The sequence below is a fragment of the Carassius auratus genome, unplaced genomic scaffold (assembly GCF_003368295.1).
Source record: "Carassius auratus strain Wakin unplaced genomic scaffold, ASM336829v1 scaf_tig00019252, whole genome shotgun sequence".
Taxonomy (NCBI): Eukaryota; Metazoa; Chordata; class Actinopteri; order Cypriniformes; family Cyprinidae; genus Carassius; species Carassius auratus.
Genome location: NW_020524940.1, coordinates 60,321 through 72,830, shown reverse-complemented (window position 1 = coordinate 72,830; position 12,510 = coordinate 60,321). Strand labels below are relative to the sequence as shown.

At 40.0% G+C, this 12,510-nt stretch overlaps 1 protein-coding gene across 1 annotated transcript in view; it reads right to left on the bottom strand.

The window, feature by feature from the left end:
• Positions 1-655: 655 nt before the first annotated feature.
• The window catches only part of LOC113076178 (protein disulfide-isomerase TMX3-like), a 36,293-nt gene continuing 24,438 nt past the window's right edge, over positions 656-12,510 (bottom strand). Inside the window, exons 15-16 of the mRNA XM_026248831.1 lie at positions 9,435-9,503; positions 656-2,423 (exon numbers count right to left, since the gene is read on the bottom strand). Of these exons, the coding sequence (XP_026104616.1) occupies positions 2,163-2,423; positions 9,435-9,503 (330 nt within the window). The 3' untranslated portion in view covers positions 656-2,162. The remainder of the gene's footprint in view (positions 2,424-9,434; positions 9,504-12,510) is intronic.

The window sequence follows — 12,510 nt, the reverse complement described above, 5'->3', positions numbered from 1 at the left end:
AATATGGCTTTGGTGAAATCACAGAGTAAGAGTAAGTGTCCAGCAAAAGCGCACGCGTGCCATCATGCCAGGACTGAGTGTGTTTCTCTCTAGTGGTTTAAACCAGACTAATACCATATGTCCTTAAAAAAAAATAAATACAAAAATCTGAAACCTGCTTCACGCTCTTGCTTTCTAAATATGACCTTCTGCCTCCAAAGAGTTTCACAGTTAGATTTACAGGTTCTGTTCTGTTCTGTTCTTGTGGTAAAGGGTTCACATTAGAAGCTGCCCTAATGCCAAAGTTCCTTTATGAAACTCTTCTAGATGTACAGCAGTAACAATTTAAACAAACAGAAGTTAATTCACACCAAACTGCAATTACTAATTATCTGCTATTATTAACTTTTCAGACGAAGACGAACATTTCCAGCAACACCTGTGGTGATTTAAGAAAAAGATCATCATGATGAGATCAGACCTCTGGAATCCAGCAGCGCTTACCCCGTGACCTCCAGTGACCCCCCGGTGACCCCGTGACCTCACACTGACAGAGCAAGCTCAAGTTCTTTAGTACAGTTACTTCAGCGATGGACAGGCATGCAGACTCTGAAGCGATGCAATGATTGGTTATATACATGATAAGAATAGTAATGAATTACAGCTCCACAAAAAATGTGTCAAACATGGAGTTCTTTATTGACTGTAATTTCTTTTGGAAGAACTTTGTGGTTAATGATAGGCCCTTTATAAATATGTGGACAGGAGACAAGCATGTTTAATGATAGGCCCTTTATAAATATGTGGACAGGAGACAAGCATGTTTGACTAAAGAAACAGACACATCTTAAATCCCTAACACCTAATCAATGTCTAAGAATGACAAACATCTGGGATGGAAAAATAAAAAAAGACAATCTTTCATCAAATGTAGCAGTTCGTTATAAAGCCCAACAAATGCCTTTTAGATGAAAGTAATCACATACAAAACCTGGACGTAATCTAATCAGTCTAACTCTACCATGATATTGATGTGAGGGAAGGACACAGAATGAGAGAGAGACAAAGAAACGTTTAATGAACACAGCAGAAACATTAAGACAAGTTATGTGTTAAAACATGAGAATCCCTATAATAACAGCAGGCATCCTGAAGGGAATGTGACTCCATTCCCATCCAGTGTGAACAGAAAGAGCTTCAGACACTCGTCAGTGTCGTAGTGTAAGGACAGCTTTGACTCGATGTGTGTCTGAGATCAGATGAAGAGCATCTAGAGCTCGCTCCGTTCATCACAGCACACTTCTCCTCACACACTTACACCGCTTACAGTGATTCACTGCTGTTTAAATCTAAATAAAAGTTCTGAAGCTTTAAGTTTTTTGTGAACTTAACAGTTTCTGAGCAAATTCTGGTAATTGATGCTGAGAACTGCTGACATATAAAGCCTTAAATCTGTAAAACCCATTCACTGAGCCTACCTGCTGTTTAATGTTAACTGTAGGACCTGCAGAAGGAACGCTAATGATGTTTTCTCCAGGAATGAGACTTAAAAAAAAAAAAAAAAAAAAAAACCTGACCCTGAAGCTGCTGTGTGTGAATGTGTTCAGTGCATATGATAAAACCCAGACCTTCCTTCATCATTTCACAGAGAAATAACACTCGCTGCTAGAACAGCTTCACTAGACTTCTACATTCTGTGAGATCACATCAGTGCAGCACGCAGGAGAAAAGCATTCATGTGCGCTCATTATGATTTGATAACATAACAAATCTCATGTAAAACAATCCTCCGGAGATCAAGTCTCTGATGCAACAAAAACTGCACTTTCTCATCCAAAACATAAAAAAGAGAATAGGAAGTGTGTCCAGTGAGAGATTGATCATTAATCATGTCTCAGCTGCAGTCCACTCATGATTTATTAATACAGTGATGATTATTAATAAGCACAAAGACCTGTCACTTTAGAAGAGTCAGTGTTTGTGTCTGTGTGATTTCGTAACTCAGTACAGTCACATGTGGAGCTCCAACACTGGTCCTGACGTTTTCACAAACAAGTGAAAGTTGACTTTGAATCTGGCGGACATTTATGGAAATTATGAAAATAAAGAAAGCAAACAATCTAATGAAGCTCAGGGAGGAGATTGCAGGCCGTGTTTTCCTCCTCCGAGGCCTTCATTTCTCATTAATCCACCTTTTTTTCAGTCGTACTCTTCTGCTGGATCTTCTCTCCGTCCTCATCCTCCTCTCCCTCTGCTCCGGCCGTGAGCTGCGGCTGCTCTTCCTCCTCACCCTCCTCTTCCTCGTCGGTGAAGCTGTCTCTCTTCATCAGCTCCGTGTCATCGTCAGACTCAGCCGTGCAGATGCCGTAGCACATGAGACTGATGACGCCTAGCGGCAGACCGAAGAGAAAACAGCCGAGCAGCGGAGAGCTGCGGAACACCGACTGCAGACCAGACAGAGAGAGAGAGAGAGAGAGAGAGAGAGAGAGAGAGAGAGAGAGAGAGAGAGAGAGAGAGAGAGAGAGAGAGAGAGAGAGAGAGAGAGAGAGAGAGAGAGATTTTTTTTTATTTTTCAAAAACCATTTATTACATAAAATGGAACAGGCTACAATACATCACCTATTTCCAAAAGGATAAAAAAAATCACCTTAAAATGAAAAATACAACTCTTCTTCAACAATCTCACAAATAACCCCATTTATGCACCAAATTGACTCAAACAATAAAAGATCATGCATTAATTTATAATAATGGAAGTCAATCAAAATCCTGGATTTCACAAGTCTTAAAAAAACAGCTACTAAATCACTGAAAACATTAGTCTCCATTTTTTCTTTTCTAGTGACGTAAATTGCCATTTTTGCTTGACCAAGCAAAAAGTTCAACAACTGAGACTTTTGACAACAACTTTTTAAAAACTTAAAACCACAAATAAATATTTTCATTGTAAAAAACACATTAAAAGAATTTAAAAGCATTCCCAATATATCAAATAAAAGTTTTAGCCTTTCACAGTGCATGAATGCATGAAAAACAGTTTCTTTTTGTGAACAAAAAGGACAACCTTCATTACAATCAGACTTAAACAAAGATACAAAGGCATTGACTGCAACTGCACCATGCAACAGTCTCCACTGTAAATCACCCGTTTTTTTGATCAATGGTGACTTGTATAAGACTCTCCACTCTGGTTTTTCGTTAACATCAAGTTTAAGAACCTCTCTCCAGGCTGTATCACACCTGTTATTTAAAAAGTTCTTATTAAACACTTTAACACAGTTCTTATACAATTCTTTCCCAGATGCAACCTCTGAGTCCACAATCTTTAAATTTTCACAATTGAGTAACATGCCATTACATTCTCCCATTACTAGATATAGACATAATTTAGGAAAAGGATCATTACAATCAGGGATTTTAGACCCTTTTGAATATTGTTCCAGCAACACTTTTTCTTCACCAGTAAGAGCTGATCTCAAACTTCCAAGTTGTTTTTGCTACAACACGGCATGATTTGAGTCCTAAACACTCAGCAACTGTCTACACATCTTTAAAATCCAGTCCTGCTATTTGATGTAAGTGACCTATTGTTGTCACTTTAGTGTTCAATAAAGTCCTTTCTGGTACAGCAAAAGATGCTTCATGTGTTAGGTCCAAACGTGAACCAAAAACTAAAGGTTCTTGGAGTAACCAAAAGAGGGAGGGAGCACTGTTGTCCCTGTTAGTCTTAAATAAAGACCAGACTTTGAACAAGTTGCGATAAAAAAACGGAAGGTCACAAAGTCTTAGCCTATGAGAGTCCAGCCAAAACAAAGCTTTGTCCAAGCCTAGGCCTTCAATGCTTCGAAGAATTGCACAGGCAGCACCCATCCAACTTGAATCTTTAGTGCACATCAAAAGTCTTTGTACATACTGTAGGCGAAATGCAGCAGTTCAGCTCTGCAAGTGTACTAGACCAAGTCCACCTTCTTCTTTCGTCAGGTACAACACACTTTTCGGCACCCAATGCAATTTGTCCCAAAAGAAGTCAATTAAAATTGACTGGATTTTTGTTAAAATATCAACTGGGGGATCTATACAAGCTAAACGGTGCCAAAGTGCAGATGCAACTAGATTATTAATAATCAAAACACGTCCTTTATAGGACATTTTGGGAAGTAAAAACTTCCACTTATCCAGTCGTCCTTTTACTTTTTCAACAGTGCCTTCAAAATTCATTTTCACAACATTCTCACTCCCTAAAAAAACTCCAAGATATTTGAAACCATCTCTGGTCCACTTTAAGTCTTCAGGAAGCTTTGGTTCACCTGTTAGCCACTTTCCAACCAGTATAGCTTCACTTTGTTTCCAGTTCACTTTGGCGGATGAAAGAAAATTAAAATCATTTAAGGTCTTTAACAACACATTTACATCATTTGATCCACTAATTATAACAATCACATCGTCAGCATAAGCTGATAATTTAAAATTGTTGGTACAATTTGGTATACACAGTCCACACACAACAGTTCGTAATTTATTTAACAGAGGTTCTATGGCCAAAGTGTATAACATTCCTGACAGTGCACAGCCCTGTCTCACACCTCTATACACTCCAAAAGGAGAGCACAAGTCACCATTAATCTTTAAAACACTCTCAACACCACAGTATAAGACTTTAACCATTGAAATAAAACCTGAGCTAAAACCAAATGTTTCTAAAACACTCCATAAGTACATGTGCTCGACTCTATCAAAAGCTTTTTCTTGGTCAATTGAAATCAGCCCAAAATCTAAATTAAAAATTCTTCCACAGTCTAAAATATCTCTAATAAAGGAGACATTGTCGAACATTTTCCTGCCTGGCACACAATAAGATTGATCTGGATGTATAATATATTCAAGAACTTTACCTACTCTAACCGCTAAGGTTTTGGAAAGTATTTTGTAATCATTACATAATAAACTTATTGGTCTCCAGTTTGATATATCATTTAAATCTCCTTTTTTGGGGAGTAAGGTTATAATCGCTCTACGGCAACTCCGTGGCAATTGCCCCTTTTTTAAACTCTCATTAAAAACGGTTAACAATTCTGGGCCAACCTCTGACCAAAAGGTTTTGTAAAATTCAATTGTGATACCATCTATACCAGGTGTTTTACCACTTTCCATTTTGCTAAGGGCATCTTTCAGTTCGCTTAAACTCAGTGTTTTACTTACTTCCTTATCAACATCTTCCGTTATTTGTGGTAAGTTCTGAAAAAACCCAGAAATATTGTCTTTTACTTCTGAGATTCCATTCTTATACAAATCCTTATAAAATTTTACAGCTCTTGTTCTAATATCACAAGCATCAGTTAGTAAAACTCCGGACTCGGACCGCAAGGCATGAATCAATTTTTTCTGACCGTTCTTTTTTTCCAAATTGAAAAAAAACTTTGAAGGTGCATCCATTAATTCGGCACTTTGAAATCTAGATCTAATTAAAGCACCTTGTGTTGATAATCCTAGCATTTCACCCAATATTTTTTTCTTTTCTTTAACTTGCTCCATAAAATTAACATCTTTTGTTGAATCTACTTGTTCTTGTAACTTCATTAAGTCTTCTTCTAACAAACTCACCGACCCTTTAATATCTCTTGTAGCGTTGAGAGTGTAATGTTGACACAATTGTTTAATCTGTAACTTCACAAAATCCCACCACTGCTGTAATGTCAAAAAAGAGGATTTTATAGCTTTAGCATTTATCCAGAACGCTTTAAAAGCTTCTCTAAAAAGAGAGTCACATAGCAGGCTATTATTAAAATGCCAATAGGCACTTTTTGATTTGACACGATTTTTTGCCATAACACATTTGACCAAATTATGGTCAGAAAAACATACAGGAAATATTGAGCATTCTCTAAACATACTCGACTGGTCTTTGAAACCATAAAATCTGTCAAGCCTTGCCAATGACACCTGACCGTCATGAACATGAGCCCATGTATACTGTCTCTGTGTGTCATGAAAGTTTCTCCAAACATCAAAAATACTATGAGACTTTATTAGTTGAGTTAACCTCTTTCTTGATTGCTTGTGTGGTTCAACATGATTCCTATCCAAAGCATTTTCAGTACAATTGAAGTCTCCTCCCAACAATAAAAAATCATCAGTATTACAATCATTTAAAACATTGTCTAATGTATTCAGAAAAAGCATTCTTTCCAATGCCACAGTTGGGGTATATACACATACAAAAACAAAAGAAACATTTTCAAATGAAGCTTTAACTTTCAACAGCCTTCCTTTAATTACTTCTTCAACATTATAAAAGTGTGGAATAAAATGTTTTGAAAATAACACAGCAACTCCCCCACTAAGAGAGGTATAATGGCTTAAAATCACCAATCCATTAAATTCTTTAACCCAATCTATGCCATTTAAAACGTCACTGTGAGTCTCTTGCAAAAACAACACATCAATCTTTTTACTTTTCATTAATTCAAAGATTTGAGCTCTCTTCTTGATGTCTCTTGCACCATTGACATTTAAGGATGCAAAATGTATTTCCCCCATCAAAAGAGAAAAAAGAGAGCAAAAGAGGCAAAAAAGCCAATAGGAATTTTCCAAACTGCCCATTCTAGCTATTTTCACTTGACTCACTTAACTGGTTTAACTTTGTCACAATTTTTTTCAGCCGATAAACCTCTTGATCAGTGAAGCAGCTTTCACTTCTAAAAAGCTTAACTTTTTCAGTAAACTGCATTATATCAGGAAAATATTCATCTATTTTCACCTTCCTCAGATTTTTGGTCACTTTTAAGAAAGTCCTTATGTCATCAACAGTGTATGTTTGGCTGGAGAAGCCACTTTGAGGCAGACTGGCACTAAAACTACACTCTGAGATATCACTTTCACTGTCAGTGTCAGTCTGACTCACACTGACGTTATCCGCTTGTTTTGCTTGTTTATCAGTATGACAAGTTATCAGTTTTCTTTTTTGGGGAGTTTTAAAAAAACACCCTTCATCCCCTAACACGGGGGCATCGATTAATGGATTTACCAGTTCAATTGCCATATCCTTATTTTCGCCATTACTGCTTTCCGACTCGTCAGATTCACATTCATTTCTTTTTCAACAGAGGAGTTTTTGATTGTTTCAGCTCCGTCTGTAATTAATCCGTTTTTAACAACATTGCTACTTTCTAAACTCTCAGGACTGTTATGTGTATTTTCTAAAACAGCAACTGGTGCTTTGCTCGGACCCGGCATTTCAGCGTCACGTTCCCTAACGACATTCTGCACTTCAGTCACATTATCAGAAACTGATACGTTCGGTTCATTCACTTTTTTTGGACAGGCACGGATGAGATGTCCATTATCTCCGCACGCATAACACCTCATTGTGTTTGTTGAGGCATATATGACATAATTAAAATCCTCATGACGAAAGTTGAGAGTCAAATCGAGTTCATCAGTATTATCTTTCAAAACCATATACACGAATCGCCTGAAAGACACAACATGTTTCAAAATCGAAGACTTGCTTCCGATTGGAATCATCTTTATTGGAGATATCAGTTTTCCATACCTGGCGAGCATTCCAGCCAAAGTATCATTTTTGATAAACGGCGGCACGTTTGATAGCGTGACCTTCTTTGAAGGAGTAGAAAGGGGAAGCACTGATGTAAAAATGCCACCAATCTCAACACCGCTCTCTACTTCCAAATTTGCCAGGTCTATGGTCTTAAGAAAAATGACAATAGCATTGTTCATCCGTGAAGCTGACAGAACATTCTCATGTCCACCTAAAGCAGCCACCGCTAAAACACACTCTTCTAAATTAGCGGTAGTATCAATTTTCACTCCGTGGCGCCTCGTTAAAAACTCCAAACTCCCTGCACCTGGAGCAGCCATGCTCCCAGTACATCGACTGGGAGCGGAAAACCCTCCCTTAAACAATCACCTCCTTTGACTATCTTTACCACAAAACACAATTTACACTGACACAGTTAAAGAAGATAGGTAAAGGTAGAAAAAGAAGTTTTCAAACACTCGTACCTCACACCGCTATCAAACGCTCCACATCCACGCTCCACGCTCACACCCACTCTACGCATGCGCACGAGAGAGAGAGAGAGAGAGAGAGAGAGAGAGAGAGCATTAGAGTAACACACACACACACACACACACACGCAGACACACACAGACACACACAGACACCGACTGCAGACGAGACAGAGAGAGAGAGAGAGCATCAGAGTAACACACACACACACACACACACACACACACACACACACACACAGAGACAGAGAGAGAGAGAGCATCAGAGTAACACACACACACACACACACACAGAGACAGAGAGAGAGAGAGCATCAGAGTAACACACACACACACACACAGAGACAGAGAGAGAGAGAGAGAGAGCATCAGAGTAACACACACACACACACACACACAGAGACAGAGAGAGAGAGAGAGAGAGCATCAGAGTAACACACACACACACACACACACACACACAGAGACAGAGAGAGAGAGAGCATCAGAGTAACACACACACACACACACACACAGAGACAGAGAGAGAGAGCATCAGAGTAACACACACACACACACACACACAGAGACAGAGAGAGAGAGAGAGAGAGAGAGCATCAGAGTAACACACACACACACACAAACACAGAGACAGAGAGAGAGAGAGCATCAGAGTAACACACACACACACACACACACACACACACACACACAGACACATACACACACACACACACACAAGCCGGAGTATGTGATCTGGAGTGTATATCGAACACAGAAGGTGCATTCAGCATCCGCTCATATTGAGGATCTGATCCTTTCTATACTCTAATCTTGAACTATTTCTGTTTTCATCATCTTCAACAATCAATATCTTGATGATCAGACCCAACATTACATGAAAACAGACATTCTTTTAAAGTGTTGTATTATTTCTTGTCATACTGCTGATTATGAACAGATTGAGGAATAAGAAGATGATGGAGGTCTAATGTAAAGATTAGTGAAGGGATCATGTCTTGGGACACCCGAGGTGTGTGTGTAAGGAATAAACAGGTTTTGGTTATGTTTTAGGTGATTGATCTGGCACTTCAATCTTCTGCAGAGTTCATCTGATCATCAGTGTGAAAGCAGTTTTCCAAATCTATAGCTATAGCTGTTTATCTCTAAATAAAACACTGAAGCAGCAGCTTGTATTTTTCACATACCTGAAGTGCATTGTGGGAAAAAAATGAAACATCAGTGAATCTAGAGTCTCCTCTTGAGTCACATTAGCTGCGTTAGTAAAAAAAAACTCAAGACTCAAGTCAGGATTAGTCTGATCTCAGTTTTTTCTGTTTTAGCAGAAATACAAACAGCTTTCATTAACAGTTTAATTAAATGGAGGAACTGATTTCAGTCAGTACATAACAACAGTTTACCAAACATTACATATTCAATCGGCTCACCATTACGGTGGATCTGGCATCGTACACCACGCGCTTGATCTTCCGGAAGATCCCGTCTCCTCCGAACGCCTGTCGGGAAACACAGGACCGAGTCGGATCAAGACAAATCCAGCAGCGTCTGATTCAGAGAGCGATTCTGCTGTCGCTAAAAACATTAAAGGGGTCATATGATGTTGCTAAAAAGAACATTATTTGGAGTAATGAAATGTGTTCATGTGTTTTAAGGTTCAAATAACACATTAATTTCCACATAATGTACATGACTGTTTCTCCTCTATGCCCTCTATAAATCCTAGAAAACTGCTAGACTTGATTCATTTTTGACTGTGCAAAGTTCTGTATTCTGTTCTACAATATAGAGTTCACTTAACAAGCTTCCTCCAGTTCTGTGTAAAGGGTTAAATGCACAGGAAGGTAAAGCACATTATTGTTTGTTTTTTGTCAGATTATAATTCAGTAGGTTAGGTATCAATGAATGACTGTTGATTACATATTTTATTCACGGTCAGTAGTGAATGTAGGCTATTTTGCTTTCGATTTGATCCGTTTACATGGGAAGTTTACCTAACATTATATCTACATAATTTTGTCGTCATTATTTTGTTTTAAGGAGTTAAAATGGCCCTTATCAACCTTGACTTACATATTCCATCACATTATTTTGACAGTTAAAGTCTGGGGTGGGTTTTTGTGAGCTTTTGGGCTGGAAATCGTCCATCCAGTCTGGCAACACTGAGTGTGTGACGGAAATGTTACGCTCCTCACCGGACTGTGACGTGTGTCCCGGCGCCAAGAGACAAAACCAATAAAACACATTACAAACAAGGCATTTGTTGCATCCACTGATTATAATGACTTATACTGTCTTTTTAAGTGCTGCGTAAACATAAAACCATGTCTGCATTTGTGATCGGAGAAATAACAAAAAACAAGCTCTACTCTACAACGCTCAAAACTTGTATTTGAATCATCAGTGACACATCCTTTAAATATATAAACATACTTACAGATGTGAGTTAGAAGCCTATAGACTGTCCTTGTGCAGTTTAAACTGCTCCACTTTAAAGAAACAGACACCTTCATTGTAGATTACTCTCACAGGAAACAGTCCTCCGTAAAATGCACTGCACACATCTCAGTATTTGGGTTGAACTGTTCTGGAACAGTGTTGTGACTACAACTTTATCCCTGATTTCTAGTTGTGTGCTCTTTTGGAAGACCAAACAAATTAGCTTCACTTTCACAACGAAACACACAATGTCTCCACAATATTGCAGAGACTCACAGTTACACCTTCTTGCTTTGCGTGAACATCTGGGCTGCGTCATGCAAATCTCCCCACACACTGATGTAGACGTGTGGGGCGTGTTTAAACGAGGTGAATTCAATGATGAACTGCCTTTAGAACTGGGGGGGGGTAAGTGAATGAACAGCTCTCTCTTCCTCCCTCAATACTCATACTGCTCCCCGAGTGCTGGATCTATAGCTGCTCACTGCTCTGGGTGTGTGTGTGTGTGTGTGTGTTCACTGTGTGTGTGTGTGTGTGTGTGTGTGTGTTCACTGTGTGTGTTCACTGTGTGTGTTCACGGTGTGTGTGTGTGTGTGTGTGTGTTCACGGTGTGTGTGTGTGTGTGTTCACTGTGTGTGTGTGTTCACGGTGTGTGTGTGTGTGTTTGTGTGTGTTCACTGTTTGTGTGTGTGTGTGTGTTCACTTCTCACTGCTGTGTGTGTGTGTGTGTGTGTTCACGGTGTGTGTGTGTTTGTGTGTTCACGGTGTGTGTGTGTTTGTGTGTGTTCACTGTGTGTGTGTGTGTTCACGGTGTGTGTGTGTGTGTGTTCACTGTGTGTGTGTGTTCACGGTGTGTGTGTGTGTTCACTGTGTGTGTGTGTGTGTTCACGGTGTGTGTGTGTGTGTGTTCAGTGTGTGTGTGTGTGTGTGTGTGTGTGTGTGTTCACTGTGTGTGTGTGTGTGTGTGTGTGTGTGTGTGTGTGTTCACGGTGTGTGTGTGTTTGTGTGTGTTCACTGTGTGTGTGTGTGTTCACTGTGTGTGTGTGTGTGTGTTCACTGTGTGTGTGTGTGTTCACTTCTCACTGCTGTGTGTGTGTTGACTGCTGTGTGTGTGTGTGTGTTCACTGTGTGTGTGTGTTCACGGTGTGTGTGTGTTTGTGTGTGTCCACTGTGTGTGTGTGTGTTCACGGTGTGTGTGTGTGTTCACGGTGTGTGTGTGTGTGTGTGTGGTCACAGTGTGTGTGTGTGTGTTCACGGTGTTTGTGTGCTCACGGTTTGTGTGTGTGTGTTTGTGTGTGTTCACTGTGTGCGTGTGTGTTCACTGTGTGTGTGTGTGTGTGTGTGTGTGTTCCCTCTGTGATTGTGTGTTCACTTCTCACTGCTGTGTGTGTGTTGACTGCTGTGTGTGTGTGTGTGTGTGTGTGTGTTCACGGTGTGTGTGTGTGTGTTTGTGTGTTCACGGTGTGTGTGTGTGTTTGTGTGTGTTCACTGTGTGTGTGTGTGTTCACTGTGTGTGTGTTCACGGTGTGTGTATGTGTGTGTGTGTTCATGGTGTGTGTGTGTGTGTGTGTGTTCATGGTGTGTGTGTGTGTTCACTGTGTGTGTGTGTGTGTTCACTGTGTGTGTGTGTGTTCACTGTGTGTGTGTGTGTTCACTGTGTGTGTGTGTATGTGTGTGTGTGTTCACGGTGTGTGTGTGTGTGTGTTCACGGTGTGTGTGTGTGTGTGTGTGTGTTCACGGTGTGTGTGTGTTTGTGTGTGTTCACTGTGTGTGTGTGTGTTCATGGTGTGTGTGTGTGTGTTCACGGTGTGTGTTCACGGTGTATGTGTGTGTTCACTGTGTGTGTGTGTGTGTGTGTGTGTGTTCACGGTGTGTGTGTTTCTGTGTGTTCACTCTGTGTGTGTGTGTGTGTGTGTTCACGGTGTGTGTGTGTGTTCACGGTGTGTGTGTGTGTGTGTGTGTTCACTGTGTGTGTGTGTTCACGGTGTGTGTGTGTGTGTGTTCACGGTGTGTGTGTGTGTGTGTGTTCACGGTGTGTGTGTGTTTGTGTGTTCACGGTGTGTGTGT